The following is a 15,278-nucleotide window of genomic DNA, read 5'->3' on the forward strand; positions in this document are numbered from 1 at the left end:
CCTAACAGGATTGAAGAAACAATCATCACCTTACACTAAGAGGGAGTTGAGGAGTATAACATCTTTATTCACTGAAAATGGATTTTCAGTACAATTATTAAAAAAATGCTTTAATTACACTTTGTTTTATCAAGAATCAATGAATCAGGGAACTAATAACTAAGAGCTACGGAGCTGACACTTGAATAATCAACGAAGTAAACAGAACATAGAAGCTTCAAGGTATACGGAAAGAATGAAAGAATGTATTTGAGTTTCTTGTTTGATATCGAAGTGTTCACTCAGACAGTGTGCAAGGCTTCAGGAACCAAAATACATCCAATGCTCTCGCTTGTCTTCCATCAATATGATTAGTAGGAACACTGCCAGGTTTGTCTGCTGGATCATCTTTTTTCATCTCCTTGTTTTGCTTCAGTTCTTGAAGGATCCCCCTCTCCTGATGGATGCATGAGTGACTGTAAGTGCTTACCAAAACAAGCAATCTTGTAACGAAACATAATATATAAAGTAAAATTGCCATGTAGGAAGAGACAATTTGAGGATTTGAGAAAGATGCATCTATACTACTGAACAAAGAGATGCCCTGATGCTGGTGAACAAAATGAGCAAGTTTCTCAAATTCTCTCTTTCAAGAGACAACTTTCTGTGGTGGAAGACTGAAGACTAAATGGAAAGAAGCTGCAGGTAATAGTTTACATACCATAAGTCTGGATCTGGAAGCCTTAGAAGGGGTGGTTTTCATGGGCGCATGAGGGGCAGAAAAGCACTGAGGGGAGGGTGGATTGGTCCGTATTTGCAGCACCCGTTCTTCTCCTTTGTGCTTTACATTCTCCAAGTTTAGAGAGACGGGTATGTTCTCTGCCTCATCATGTTTTCTGCACAACATGATAATCAAACTTCAGTACCCTATATAGATTCTAAATCAAATTTAACCAGTTAAAACAGAGAGGGATTAGACATACTTCTTCCTCCTTTCTTTCTCCTTAGCACTTCCATTTTCAATTCCTTCAAGTTTCTCTTTACCCAATTCAAATAGGGGCTTCCTCTCTTTCTCTTTCACGTCCAGCTCACCTAACACTTGGCCAGAACTCTCCTTCACTACTGCAGCCTCTTGACTCTTCTTCTCACTTAACTTTTCCTCATTTTCTCTCTCCCTTGCTCTGGTCGTCAATTTCTTCAATTCATTGCAAAATTCAGTTATATGATTTAGTATATCCCTGCCAGCAAACAAATTCCTAGCTGACAAAGTACTTTTCAGCCGCGGCATCTCATCACTCTGGGAGATATCATCTATTGGTTTCTTCTTTTCACTGCTTGACTTGATTGCGGCTTTCAGAGACTTGGCTTGGTGATTTGGAGGAGTTGATAAATTCGGGTTCTGGTTTTCACCATCTTCGTTGAATGTAGGATCAATCTTTGAAAAATTTGAAGATTGAATTTGTCCTCTTCTCTTCAGTTTTGCATCTCTGAAATACAAGAAACCCCAAAATGGAAATAAGTGAAGTTTTGTTGAGAAAAACTGAATCTTGAACAAAAACTTGTTGTAATCTAAAGCTTGGATTCAATACCCTTGATTCCATTCGCGAAGTGGAAGGCTTCCACTTCCATCGCCATTAGCTGATCGTGCAAGCTTCAAAAAGATCAATAAAGCAAAGGTGAGACAAAGGGTCCATAATATTAGCATGACAGAGGATGAAGTCTCTCTTTGTCAGAGGAAAACTGAGGAGAATTCAAGAAGAACAAGAAAAGGAACTAAAACATTATTTAGTTCTAATCCCAAGAACTAAATAAGAAAAATAATACGTAGCATTACTTATGTCAAGAAAAGCAAGATCGATCTCATCCCAAGAACTAGTTGTTTCACCAAAAAACCAAGAAAGAGCAAATCTTTATCCCCATATAATCAATCTCAGGACAAGCAAGAAGAAAGCATGCCCTGCTGTATCCTACATTTTACTTGGTGAAGCTAAAGTGTTTTTGAGGCAAAAAGAAGGGTATGGAAAGCCGAGATTAAAACCTTTGAAGGTGGAGTCGTTTTAAGGAAATCCTCAGCTGTCTTTGGATGCTTACAATCTGCAATACCAAGATTAACAAAAAGTAAAAGTGTTACATGAGAACGTAAGGGTAGAGAGGAATTTATGCAATGCATTCATTGAGAGGAGAAAAAAAAAAGGTTTTACCAGGTCTGCAGAACCAGGCTTCATCGTCAATGGAGTCTTCAACGGCCAAAAAATCAACCCATTTGGGTGCATTGATGTGCTCATAAACACAGTCCTCAACAAATCTGGAGTCTATTCTCTTCCAATCGATTTTTGCTGGCTCCATAGAGAATTAAAGAGAGAGAGAAACACTTGGGATTTGAGAGAGTGCTAGAATTAGAAAGAGAGAGAGAGGAGGAGGCAGAAATGGAGAAAGGTTTCAGGAGAGAGAGAGAGAGGGAAGGACTGGAGGGAGATCTAAGTAACGGTCAGTGGGCAGAGAGACAAAGAGGGAGTGAACGTTAGTGGGCCTTTTTAGAATTCCATCTGACCGTTGGGGACTTTATAATATTAGTTTACTTGGTCTTCTTTTTCTTTTTAGTCTAAGCCTCTTAGCCTTCGTGTTTGTTTTGTCACGTGGATCCCTTCCTTTGTTGGATCCCACCACGACAACGTGGAGTCTAACTCAAGGGAAAAACTGCTGTTGGGCAAAACGAATCCGAATCCTTGATTTTAACTTTTAACTCGTTACATGCAATGAAAGAAACCATCGACAGTCCCATCGTGTTTGTTTAAGGTCGAATTCGGACATGAGCAAACAGAATCCAGCTTTGACCATTGGTCGGATTTGGTGGTGCAAACAACAGCGGCGCTTGCCCTTGATCACATTGGGTGGTGCAACCAACAGCTTCTTTCACTTTCACCCACCCCCTTTTCTCTCCTCAATAGATGTTTTTGCTGTTAAGGGATTGCGTTTGAGCCATAAACACGTTTTGACATCACAAAGACAATGCTAAATGGATTCTAAATCATTAGTAATCAACTCTTGATTACTGCATACTGCAACTTCATCCAACCATATTTCTTACTATTGAAACTCAGGAAATATGGCTTTTTCTTTTACTGAAAAAAGATTTATATAAAGAACAAGAAAAATGTCCTTCACTAGCCCTATGTGTACAGGGAAAAATGGAAAGGAACAGAACGTAGCTAAATGACAAGTATAAAAAAGAAGAAGTCGAGCCATGTTACTCTAAAACTTGCTAATTTCGATGTCTTAATGCCTTGATTCCTCGCCAAATACTTCGTTGTTGCAGACCGGGCATATCTAACGAAACACGATTTAGATCAGCAGTATGTCAGAGGCACTAAATCAAAGCCTGTAGATGTTAAAAAATTCTTTCAGCTTTGTAGAAACCATTAACTGACCTTGTTGATACTAAGCCATTTGGTGATGCATTGTGAGTGGTAGACGTGCTTGCATGGCAATTTCATCTGCTGCTCCCCTCTTTTGTACCTCATCTGGCAGATCACACATCTGTTTCACAAGTAAAAGCAAAATGATCACGTGAAGATGTTGAAAAGCTAAGAATATGAGCAGTTAAAATGTGGAAAAGGCCAAATTATCCTAAGAAGAGAGAGGAGGAGGGGGGACTAACATCTAATAGCAGACAAAAGAAAGTAGAAGCGTTTAACCAACTAAAACTGCAAATTAGGACTCAAAGGTATCTCCATCAACTCCCTACAAATAACTAGTGGTAAAGGAGACTGTTAGTGAAAACCAAAACTTTATGAGCAATTGAAAGAAAATCCTGGAGATAGTAGGAAATGGCATGTTTTGACAAAATCTCTACGAAATGAATTCAACTGCAATATTTAACTTGTGGTTTGCTTGCATGTTAAAGGTAATTTTCAGACACTGCAAACGCTACCGGCCAACCAATGATTCTCAGATGTTTTGACAATTGCAATTCAGAGACTCAGCATTAACAAGCATCGCAACAGCTATTGTCCTGTACACGTACATGTCTCAAACAGGGCATTCATCAGCTACAAAACAGTGCCAGTTGAAACTGTACCTAGTGCCTTTCGCACATATTCCAAGGTAAAAACTAAACTGCTTCGATGTAGTCTAGTATGATGTACAAGACTAGAAGATAAAGCACAAAAGTTGAAAAGGGGAAAGAGGTAATAGAAAGGACATATGTCCAAAGATCCATTGCTACCTAGAAGGACCAATTTTCCATCATTTATTGCAACATGTAAGTAGATTACAAACCAGTATTATATAAAACCATAAACAGGAAATGATGGAGGGATAAGTAGGGACCATAAGAAATGCTTGTTTCAGGAAAAGTCTCTTCTCTTGCATCTAAAATTCCAAGGTGAAGGATGAGAACAGTGAACATTTAATCTGTTTAAAGTGATTCCCCACAATTTCTGGTGGAAACATATGCAATGCATAGGCATGTCAATTTTGCCTAGAAAATTTGTCAAAAACAAAATTTACCTAGTAAAAGAATTTTTGAATAAGATAATTTAGTATGAATGCTTGAGACAAAGGCCACGAAAGCAAATAATAAAAGTCTGGAGACACAATGGCAGGTTAACAGCCATAGTTTAATAAAAGCAGGCACTGTCAAACAAAGCACATACAAGTAAAAGATTTACCTCTCTCTTTTCGTTGAGAAGAAGCTTCCAAACTTGCATTTTGAGGTTGGAAGCAAATCAATAAGCTCCTGGGATAGACCCCGACTTTGGCTTCCAATTGTGTCGCCTAAGTCAAGCAATTCCTGTCATACAAAAATTATGTAGCTAATCAATAACATCTATGCAAGCTTTGACTCAAGTAATTACTGATTCCATAATTGTTCCCAGTTCCCATCATAGAACCAATCAAGTGCATAGGCACGTGCAGTAGCACCACATGTGATTAATTCCTAATATTCTCTCTTAAATTGAATTGATTTTACAATCACTAGAGGTTTATTTATGATATTAGGGCAAGATCCTACAATTCAGCTTCTAGCCCTGAATTCATTTAATTTGAAAAAGGTATGTATGCAGTCATCTTTTAGAAAGTGCAAATGCATGTATTTTAAACAATAAAGCACGATTAGCTGCAAAGGCAAACCTCATAGGTCATGTTATCTGGGTCAATATTGTCTTGCCAAACAACCTGTGACAATATAATGCAGATCATCTTTGATCAGTAAATAATATAGATTCTAGGCTTTAATGTTTGCAACCACAGTTAAAACCGTATAATATGCAAAATCGAGAACAAAAAATTTAACCAAAGTTCTTCAAATGTGGATCAAAGTTGAGAGAAACAGCCAGTAAAGTACAATTATATGACAGGTATGGCTCAAAAAGGGAGAATAAATACAGGTGTATTTAGTAAAGTATATAAGCTAATTGCCCCCGCATATGTATCCATGGCAGTGATGCTTGCATTTACACTGCCCACTCTTCATCATAATAGAAAATTCTGTCCACTTATAAAAGGTTTGGAGTACTTCCTATGGGAATAAATTAATAACAAAGATGAAATTTTGATCAGGGCAATTGTTGGACTTCATTTCATCCTCCAGAAGTTGGCACTTTGTTTGTGATTGTACAATGTGGCTTTCAACTGGGAGTCTAGGTCAGATACATGAGAACAAAATGCACAAGCACATGCAAGAAAAAACTGAGTAACATCTGAAAAAAGAAAGATCATACCTGAGAATTACTATTGCTTTGATGATTTGTAATACCTAGAAAAAGAACAACAAATCTTTAGAACTAGAAATGTAGGTAAAGGGGGAAGATTGATGAAATATATTGTCACAGAAATTTATGGAAACAGACTCACTCAAGAATCCAAAGAATCATGAACAGAATAAAGTCTTGTACATCATTTGTAACAAGAGGCTCTTTTGTTTCTTTAAAACAAAACAGTCAATAAACTACATAGATGCCAGGATAAATTATCTTTTTGTAATTCCAACAAGCTAGCAAATATCAGATTGGTCGAACTTTAAACATAAGGACAAAAATAGACATCTAGTTCTAACAAGTATATTGAAACTGTTAAGATCAAAACATATTTTTAACTAACATTCTTCAGGTATAGCATGGATGCCCACAACTGCTTCTCCTCCAGGCTGCATGTCTATGGTTGCAGGCTCTTCAGAGTTCAGCGTTGATGGGTAGTCCCAAGTCCTCCTGCTGACATCCATTCTTGGCAAATGATCACTTACTTCATATGGACTGTAAAAGGTACTCTCGGGACCAGAAAATCCAAATTTGTATGCATTCATACTCATTGACCAGTATATGTTTTCCTGGACAGAGAAAGATTAAATACTATCACATTCATGCAAAAAACTATGACTAGGGACTAAAGGTTAATCCTATTCATAGTCTAACTCTAATTAACTAACATTACTATAGTATAACACTTAACTAGATATTGTAGTCTAACTAAGCAATGGTATTGTATTATAACTCTAACTAAATAATTTATATAATTATCTTAACAAAAGGAACAGTGAATGCATAATTAGAAGATAAATACAGTATGCTTTGCTATGTAAAAGCTTCCACTTTCAGCCAATTCATAGCAATGTTGTATGTTAGTACATAAATCCATAAGAAACGACAGAGGAAGACAAGTTCATTTTAACATTGGAAACAACTGAAATCCCATCGATCCCATAAATCCTCAATCATATTGATGTGTAGAATTTTCATACAAAATGTTACTATAAAAAAAAAAAGAAAAAAGATAATCTTTCCTCAGGTTAATATATTAAAAAAGGGTACATAAATGCACCAGTGAGAAAATCCATATCCTCCATTCATGAAAAGCATGGGTCTAACAGCATCACACCTAAGCATTGCCTAAGGCATGAACAACCTAATCAAAAATCAATTCTACAATTTACTGCTGAAAATTTTCCTCTTTTTTTTTTGGCCATTAAATAAAAGATTAAACACTGAAAAATACCTGATCCTGCATCGGTACAGTGTGAGTGTAATTTACAGGGACATGTGTAAGACCTTCGAAAAAGTCCATAAAGCTTTCAGTAGCAGTGTAAGGAAAGCCCGTGTCAATGTAATGCACCTCCATTTGCCTATTCCCATTCATGTTTAACCTCTACTCCAACTCCACTTATGTAAGCTGCAATCAAGCACTACATTAATATCATAGAATCAAAGATTCAAGGTTTTTCCATTTTTTTCCCTTCCAAAAGGTTAACTTTCAACTTAAAATTATAGAATAACTTAACATAAATATTACTATTTTCTTACTTGAGCAGAGTTTGGATTTCATTTAATATTCGTCCAAGCCAATTTTAGCGGTTCTGCAACAAATGATATCAACAAAAAATCGAATCTGGTTAATGTGACTCCCCTTCCTGAATAATTTCAATGTAATTATCAGCTAAATTTTCAAAATTAGGCACAAAATCGTTGAACTCACAGAAATCAAAGCAGCATGAATCACAGCTCCCCGTCATCAAGCTGCAAAAATTTAAAAAACATCTCACCCAAAAAAATTTATAGCTTCTCTTATTTTCTTGAGTCAGCTCAGCATCCAAACAAAGTTTAATTCTTCCTAATCTTTTACCTGGCTTGGCAACATGTTCTTCACATTTTCATACTAAAACTCCAAGCGCAACTGAAGGGGGAAGAAATAAGAAGAGAAAACAAAGGCACCGTCAGCATCAAGATCACTCCAAGTAATAAAAAAATGAAGCTACAAAATCACAAAAAGGAAAAAAAAAATTTTTGGTAGTTAAAAACATAAGCAGAGAGGTTAGGGAGATGTTTTGAGCAAAAACTTGAAAGTATTCAAAAAAAGACTGTAACTTGCTCCAATGAGTGATTACATTATCAACGTTGACAGCAAAAATTCTGGGTTTTGATTGATAATCAGACTGAAATTACCAACTTTAAAGAAAAAAAAAAGGAAAATTGAGAGAAAGGAAGAAATAAGTAAGAAGAGAGAAAAGCAGAAGAGACAACGAAGCTTGAGAAGAAGGCTTTGTTTTGTTTGAAGAAAGAGAGACAGAGAGAGCATTGAAAGGTGAAAGCGAAAGCAGGGATGGGATTTCACTCTCCCAGTCTCCCTCTCTGTCCCCGTTTATGGCGCTTTTGTCTTGCGTTTATCGACACGTTTTGATACTACAAAATGTAATCCTCTACGACGACGTTTCAGTCCTGAATTCTGTTAAACTGAAATTCTGAAATCTGAATCCTACATATATTGTTCACCTAAAAACACTAAAGTCCAATAAAGGTTTGGTCCCCAATCCCCAACGGCAACAGCTTTAAAGCAGGAGGGCAGAGCAGCCTAGATTTAATAGTGCTGCTACTATTACTATTTAGTATTGACGACACTTAAAAAAGAATTGATACAATGAACCAAAACAAAAGAGATGTCCTCTTTTTCTTTTTCTTTTCCTGTGGTTTGTTGAGTGATTTTCAGCAGGCCTAGGGTTTAGCTTCTCTTCAGTCTTCACTATCCATCATGATGCCATGGCTGTGAGCTAGCACATGAATGAACTTGGGGAAAGACAACCCTCTTGTTTTTTTTTTTTTTTCCATTTTGGTAGCAAATTGTTGCAACAAATTTAGATGTGTTAAGTGTAATGCCAATATCGGTGGTGTGCCAAGGTTAGACCTTGGGTCCCTGCTGTTGGGAGCTGAGAGATAATTGTTTAGAACATTACAAAATCCTTGGATCCTGTTAACTTGTGGAGAGACTGATGTTTGCACATAAATTTCAACCTTCTTTTCTTGGGTAGTTTAGCAAGTTTCGTTAGCTTTGAACGTTGTAAACATTGGGGTAGTATTACTACAACGTACCAGCGGTTGTCTTATTATTAAAATTGAAAAGAATAATTACATGCAGTTGAAGATCAGATGACCAAACCAGCTGACTCCTTGATGAAAGTGGTTAAGATTGGAAATCTCCCACATTTAAGGAGTCATGGTTAGGTCTGGGGCTGTAGTGAACTTCCCTTCATTCGGGTAGGGTATATTTGGTTTGTTCGTCCCATACCTATCAGCTCTGTGTCTTCAAGTCATTGTTCCAAGATGACGGACATTTCCCCTAAAACACAGAGATGGAAGTGAAGGAAAAGAAAGAGGCTGTCGCTGGTTTTTAAATGAAGAGAAACCACTTTAGGCCAGTGTTTAATGACTATGAATGAAACAAGATGTGAATCTTAATTGGAGACCTGATTGTTGTTTCACCTTGGTATAAAAAGTAAAGCAAGAATTTACTGGTTATATTCAATGACAAAAGAGAGGAAGATCACTTTAAATTTGGGAGGCGAAGCTACATTCAATTTTGGGCAGAGAAGATAGCATGTGTCATCAAGTTGTTGGCACAGAAGAAGCCCTGGTTTGCAAGCAAGGAATTCATCGTTTCTCCAATTATTTTGCGCAAAGAGGCGCAGCTGCATAAATAAATCCCTCAAAAGGGTAGTCAAAAATGAAGGAGAGGAAGCTACTAATCAAAGAGCATCTTATACATTCCATCAGGCAAAAAGAAAGAAGAGCATCTGATTCAAGTTGTGGCGGACAGCACAGCAGCCGTTATTCCAAAAGTGATTACTTCTTAGTCAACTTCATTAAAGCAAAGATTAGCTTAATCCCGTCGACTGCCATCACTTTCAATACTCTCCATACCATGAAATGAAAATGGGGAAGACCAAAAGTTTTGATGTGGTATTGTAGCAATTTTCTTTCTTTTGATTTTACGCTGTCCGTCGTACTTGTAATAAACAAGTACGAAAGAAGAAAAGAGAAGCCTGCCTCGCAGTATTTTTAAGGGTCACACGTGAAACTAGTTGCTGCATAGTTTATTAACCATTTGTACTCTTAACGATTATGCCTGCTACAGGTTCATAGCCATCTCCATTATGATGGGCGATTGACCCCAACATACAAACTCCGCGAGTAAAGAAACAGAGGCACTTAGCACCTCGTTTACGGAACAAGGGGCATGCCAGAAAATGGGACGATTGACAACAACACAGATCTAATAATTCAGTAGGCAAGCAAAAAAGTATCATATGCGCTTCAAAATTGCCCATTTTGAAACATAACAATCTTAACAGATGATATCAATTTCAAACATAACAACTCGAAGCACAACAATTAGAACTTCAAATATAAATATATCCCTCCATTCATAAAACCAAAACTCCGACATGGGGCAGTAGCATTAGCCACCGATCTTATCATGTTTTCTTAATCAAAACTTCCATCCGAAAATAAAAATCGTTTGGAGAGCAACTCCCCCTATAACTGAATTATTTAATGAAATTTTGCCGAAATAAATTTCTCGGGAGCCAAGTTTTTCATCACCATCTAATCCTAAACGGAACAAAAAGGAAGATATGCCCAGAATTAAGCACCGCCAGATCCATACTTCTTTCCGAGAACAATGAGCTGCAACTTGTCATATCCAGCAAGCACACCAGCACCGGCAATAGCACGAAGGATGTTAGCTCCAGCACCCTTAAATAGGGACTTGGCACCCTCATTTTTCAAGATCTGCGAAAATGCATCAAGTGAGCTCTTGTATTTGACTGCTTCACCAGAGGTCATCATCATTCTTCTGCGAACAGTGTCAATTGGGTAGGATGCAAGCCCAGCACCATTAGTGATGAGCCAACCAAGGGCAAAGCTGGCAAAGAAACTATCCTGCAATACCAGAGGGAAAATAAAAGCAAGATGTCATTACAACATTCCATTATGGAAGTAATATTTACAAGCTCAATGATAGAAATCAATACCATTTGTCATAGAAAAAATTTAATATATGCCCAGAATGAAAAATATTATACTATTGATTAGTAATGCGACAAACACAACAACAAAAAGTTAAGTCATATCAAATAACTGCAGCAGCAGTTATATAATCAATGCCAAAATTAAGGAATGAAAAACCTCTTACATCACATCACCATTAAACAGTATACTAACCTGCAACGATCCAGTCAAAACCACTGGCTTCAGAGAATCATACATTCCAAAGTATAAACCACGGTAAACAATGATTCCAACACATGAAATATTGAACCCACGGTAAAGCCCAGCAATACCATCAGATTTTAAGGTCTTCTTGTAGACATCAACAAGGCCATTGAATTGCCTCTCTCCCCCCTTCTTCGCAGCCTTTGCGTCATTGGCAAGACGGGTTCGAGCATAATCTAAGGAGTAGACAAAGAGAAGGGAAGAAGCACCAGCTGCACCTCCTGATGCCAAGTTCCCAGCAAACCATTTCCAGTAACCATCCCTGTCTTTCTTAAAGTTGAAAAGCCTCTTGAAGTAATCCTTGAAAGCAAAGTTCAAGGCCTGTTGCAAAATAATCAAAGCAATATGCATAAGACAGGAGAAATAAATATAATAAACAAAAAAAAAAAAGTTACAATTGCTAACCTGAGTGGGGAAATAACGAATAACATTAGCAGTGTTTCCTCTCCACAAAGAAACAACTCCTTCATCTTGAATTGTTCGCTTAAAACAATCACCAATACCCTTGTATGGTTCAGCAAGCCTACCAGTTTTGATCATCTCATCCTGGTTCTGAATCAAAAGCTTAACACGCTCAATTGGAGCGGCAGCTGTTTTAGATACAGCAGCAGAAACTCCACCCATCAGGAAATCGATAGCAAAGCCGGCAAAGCCTTTCTCTGCAGGGGCTTGAACACAAACAGCAGTGGCTGTTGATGGAACCATAGACAGGTCACTGGTAGCTCCACAAGCCCGGACAATAGGATACTGCAGTGCAGCATTGGAGTAATTCCCATATGCAACACATCTTTGGTGTAGAGCAGGCCTCCTCAAAGAGCCATCATATCCTTGAAAATCTTGGGAAAGGCTAGAACGAAGCAGCTGGCCTGCTACCTTCTGCATGACAGTTGGGTGTTGAACCTGATCCATTCTGACTTCCCTGCAAGAAAGGGCACGAGAACATGAACATACAAAGAAAATACAATTAAAAAAAAGGAAGAGAAAAATGTGTTACTAAACGAGGCAAAGTCATCTACAAACATATTATTGATTCAATTCACTCATTGTCAACAATGACAAGAAAGTCAGGTGTAAGATCACAGATACGAAAATGCTTTAACCAAGAAAAGATATTAAATGAAGCAAAATTCAGCAAATATCATGCAGGAGCACAATGCTTTTCTAACAAGCATAAGTGTAAGCAAAAAGTGCAACAATGTAAAATAAAGGGGCTATCCTGCAGTAGCAACATACATTTCAGTATCTTGTACTAACACACCTCAGCAAGAACTCAGAATCTCTAGAGAACAAACTATAAAACAAAATGACAACCAACCACAACTCACTGATACAGGAACTGGATCATCACAACAATTTAAAGCAGAAAACATCTAAAAAACACTTTATAACAACACAAACCATAAACTGCGATACAGTGCCAATCAAAATATCCTAAACGGTCCTAGAAATAATTACTTGATCAGATAGGCATGCATAGATTGCTAAATTACTATATTATACAATATTAATATGTTACAAAATATAAACATCTCAAAATCTGACCGACAACAAATATATAGTTATGTATGAATGAAAGTGTTTCCCTCTTAGGTCACAAATGTCTGCAGATATAATTCAATATAACAAATAAAAAAACCATACATGCTATCGCTTACTATTAAAGTTTGAAAAAGCAGAAACAGTCCCTGATCTGAAGGTATTTAAATGATCTATCTTGAAAGGTCAAACGAAGTGTGCTTAAAAGAATCGCAAAGAAACTAACAAGATTAAACTGTTTGAAAACGCAGTTCCAATAAACAAATCAACAGATCTAAAGAATCCAACAGTAAGTGAGAGCTGGAAACAAATCTGACATGTATCCACACCACCGATTTGCAATCAGAAGCAGTAAATACCAACAGATCTAATAAATCAAGCATAAATTCTAAAAAAATAACATGTTAACAATAGATCAGATCAAACGTCAAAGCATTTCATTTCATTTCTCACACAAACCGAAAAGTCTGCAGAAAATAAATAGATCTAAGAATAAAAGAAAAAAGAATATCTACTTACAGCACTCTATCATTTCAGAAAGAGTATATAGATCTAAAAGAACAGTGATCGATTTAAAAAAAAAAAGGTAAAAGCTAAACCAGAGAACATTAGATCTGATATTTCCCTTTTCAGTCTGTGTTTTAGAATATTTTGAGAGGTATTTACCTTGAGAAGAACCTGATTGGTGACTGCGATAGATTGTTGGAGGTCTCCGCCTTTCGATCTGCGTCGAAAGGAAGGCGAGAGAAAGGGAGGGAGAGATTTTGTATGGAGCGGCGAGGCTTTGAAAAGAGCGAAGGTCCCTCCTGCCTTTTTATTGGCCCGATGTGACCAAGAGGCCCCACGTGTTTAAGCAACGATTCGTTGCGGTCAGCGGTGCGTTGGATCTGAGTGCTTCGCAGGCCACATGCATTTATCGCCGTCGCTCCTTTGGTCGACTTTTATCATCCATTGAATGCGTCAAAGTGGGACGCTGCACGGCTGAATTTCTCTTTCCAACGACATCGTTTCATTCAAATAGTATTTTTTTTGGAAATATCATTCATTTAAATAATTTGGGCCTCGACATGCAAGGTGGAGTTACTTTTCCTGGATTCATGCAAATTAATTATAAAGAAATGGTATTGTCTTAGTAAAACCTTTCCACCTTTTTAATTTTGAAATTGGGGGAAGTTTTAATGTCACTATTAACAACTGGTTCATCCCTCCATAATTTGACAAAGGACGAGTAAGAATTGGCAACTCCTGTTTTATTTGAAGTCAACTCGGAAAGGAGAAGTTTTTCCTTGTACTCTTCCGATTAGATTCTTGATTTGACTCTAATGCTGTCTAATATTTGATGGAAGCGAAGGACACTTAAAAATAACAATAAATTAGATTGACAGTTTGTATCCGTGTTTTAACTGTAACATATAAAAATAAAATATTAATAATTGTATAAATAAATATAAATATGATATAATTAATTAAATATTTTAAGATCTTATACGAATATATTTTTTAAACATGTAATACAACACAATATGTTTAACATATTTATTAACGAATCTAATTAAATTTTATATGATCACAAATGACTTATAATTCGTTTAAACTTTCAACACAATTAAATTATAATTTATACAATTACAAATGAAATGTACCTTCATCATTCAAATTTAAAACTAATAATAATAAAAATATCTATGACAAAACAATAAAATCCATTAACTGTAACAAAATCTAATATTCAAATATTTAATTTATTAATTAGTACATAATTTTTCTTTCAAAAATAGTAAAGTTCAAATATGTCATGGCCCAATAGTTAAGACCAATCTAGGTAGGTCAATAACCCAACAAACAACAACTCAAACAAGTTAGACAACCTAGACAAACTAGACAGTTCAAACAACAAGCCCAACCCATGTACTATAATCTAATTTGATCTCTTGAATTTACTAATGTATATATAAGTTTATATGTAGATTTATTAGATTGGATTAGATTAGTATTTTGATTTAATTTGAATATTATCTCATCAAATTAAATCTCTTATCTTATATTATCTAATTCTTATTTTGTAACCTAATAGTCATTAGCTTATAGATAGGCTTTTTTTTTCCTCATTTGTAACACATCTTAGAGAAATACAAAGCATTATATTTCTCTAAAGTTCTCTCTTTTTCTTTTGCTTCCATTATTTTGTGGATTTTAAAACTTATTTAAGTTCTATTTTCCTCATTTGTAACACTCTAAAGTTTTCTTTTTTTCTTTTGCTTTCGTTATTTCATGGGTTTCAAAGCTTATTTAAATTCTATTTTCAGAATTTAAAGCCCATAAGATTAGACTTAAGTTTCAACACATAACAAAGTCATTTTTCCCTCAAATATAAAATAAATGTAATAAAATCTATTATCATCATCAACTATAATAAAATCCACCACTGTTACAGTTAATCATATAAAAAAAATTATATGAAGCCGTAAATGTGGATCATGAGTTATACAAATATATGATTACACAATTAACTAAATGTATTTTATACAAAACTCTAATAGATTAAACAGGCTTGACACAAAACACGATTACCCTAAAGATTTAAATTCAAACGCCCCTTAACATCTTGCCGTGCAATCGCCTCCTGTAAAAAATCTTTTTGGAAGGCCTTTTGTAGCTTTGGGCCCAGTTCAGTTTTGTTACGTTTTACCATTGCATTTTTAACCTTCAACATTTAACTGGAGA

General features: G+C 36.1%; 3 protein-coding genes across 4 annotated transcripts; all 3 read right to left on the reverse strand.

The window, feature by feature from the left end:
- Window positions 47–2,572, reverse strand: LOC18614632. The gene is made up of 6 exons (XM_007052477.2): window positions 2,181–2,572; window positions 2,018–2,073; window positions 1,569–1,630; window positions 963–1,466; window positions 701–875; window positions 47–436 (listed from the first exon to the last, which is right to left on the reverse strand). The coding sequence occupies exons 1-6, from the start codon at window positions 2,323–2,325 to the stop codon at window positions 278–280; spliced, it is 1,101 nt and encodes a 366-aa protein (XP_007052539.2). The 5' UTR covers window positions 2,326–2,572; the 3' UTR covers window positions 47–277.
- Window positions 3,079–8,124, reverse strand: LOC18614633 (E3 ubiquitin ligase BIG BROTHER). 2 transcript variants are annotated; one of them, XM_007052478.2, is made up of 11 exons: window positions 7,859–8,124; window positions 7,597–7,647; window positions 7,450–7,490; window positions 7,278–7,330; window positions 6,973–7,146; window positions 6,082–6,307; window positions 5,703–5,737; window positions 5,113–5,157; window positions 4,650–4,771; window positions 3,408–3,516; window positions 3,079–3,306 (listed from the first exon to the last, which is right to left on the reverse strand). In XM_007052478.2, exons 5-11 carry the CDS (start codon window positions 7,111–7,113, stop codon window positions 3,256–3,258), a joined length of 729 nt encoding a protein of 242 aa, XP_007052540.2. In that variant the 5' UTR covers window positions 7,114–7,146; window positions 7,278–7,330; window positions 7,450–7,490; window positions 7,597–7,647; window positions 7,859–8,124; the 3' UTR covers window positions 3,079–3,255. The 2 variants fall into 2 exon arrangements, with proteins under 2 accessions (XP_007052540.2, XP_017970358.1); XM_018114869.1 differs by having other exon boundaries at window positions 7,278–7,362.
- On the reverse strand, window positions 10,123–13,359 carry LOC18614634 (ADP,ATP carrier protein 1, mitochondrial). Its single transcript, XM_018113944.1, has 4 exons — window positions 13,221–13,359; window positions 11,424–11,937; window positions 10,968–11,339; window positions 10,123–10,685 (listed from the first exon to the last, which is right to left on the reverse strand). Exons 2-4 carry the CDS (start codon window positions 11,925–11,927, stop codon window positions 10,389–10,391), a joined length of 1,173 nt encoding a protein of 390 aa, XP_017969433.1. The 5' UTR covers window positions 11,928–11,937; window positions 13,221–13,359; the 3' UTR covers window positions 10,123–10,388.

The sequence above is a fragment of the Theobroma cacao genome, chromosome 1 (genome assembly GCF_000208745.1).
Source record: "Theobroma cacao cultivar B97-61/B2 chromosome 1, Criollo_cocoa_genome_V2, whole genome shotgun sequence".
Taxonomy (NCBI): Eukaryota; Viridiplantae; Streptophyta; class Magnoliopsida; order Malvales; family Malvaceae; genus Theobroma; species Theobroma cacao.

Bases quoted from the DNA above. Each gene is read 5' to 3' on its own strand.
- LOC18614632 (XM_007052477.2), bottom strand. From the start codon at position 2,325: ATGGAGCCAGCAAAAATCGATTGGAAGAGAATAGACTCCAGATTTGTT. The intron at 1,631-2,017 runs GTTTTAATCTCG...ATCTTTTTGAAG, and splicing joins AAACGACTCCACCTTCAAAG to CTTGCACGATCAGCTAATGG. The intron at 876-962 runs GTATGTCTAATC...CATGTTGTGCAG, and splicing joins GAGAAAGAAAGGAGGAAGAA to AAAACATGATGAGGCAGAGA.
- LOC18614633 (XM_007052478.2), bottom strand. From the start codon at position 7,113: ATGAATGGGAATAGGCAAATGGAGGTGCATTACATTGACACGGGCTTT. The intron at 5,158-5,702 runs GTATGATCTTTC...ATATTGTCACAG, and splicing joins AAAGCAATAGTAATTCTCAG to GTTGTTTGGCAAGACAATAT. The intron at 3,517-4,649 runs GTAAATCTTTTA...CTTGTGAAACAG, and splicing joins TTCTCAACGAAAAGAGAGAG to ATGTGTGATCTGCCAGATGA.
- LOC18614634 (XM_018113944.1), bottom strand. From the start codon at position 11,927: ATGGATCAGGTTCAACACCCAACTGTCATGCAGAAGGTAGCAGGCCAG. The intron at 11,340-11,423 runs GTTAGCAATTGT...ATTTTGCAACAG, and splicing joins TTCGTTATTTCCCCACTCAG to GCCTTGAACTTTGCTTTCAA. The intron at 10,686-10,967 runs GTTAGTATACTG...CTGGTATTGCAG, and splicing joins TTTTGACTGGATCGTTGCAG to GATAGTTTCTTTGCCAGCTT.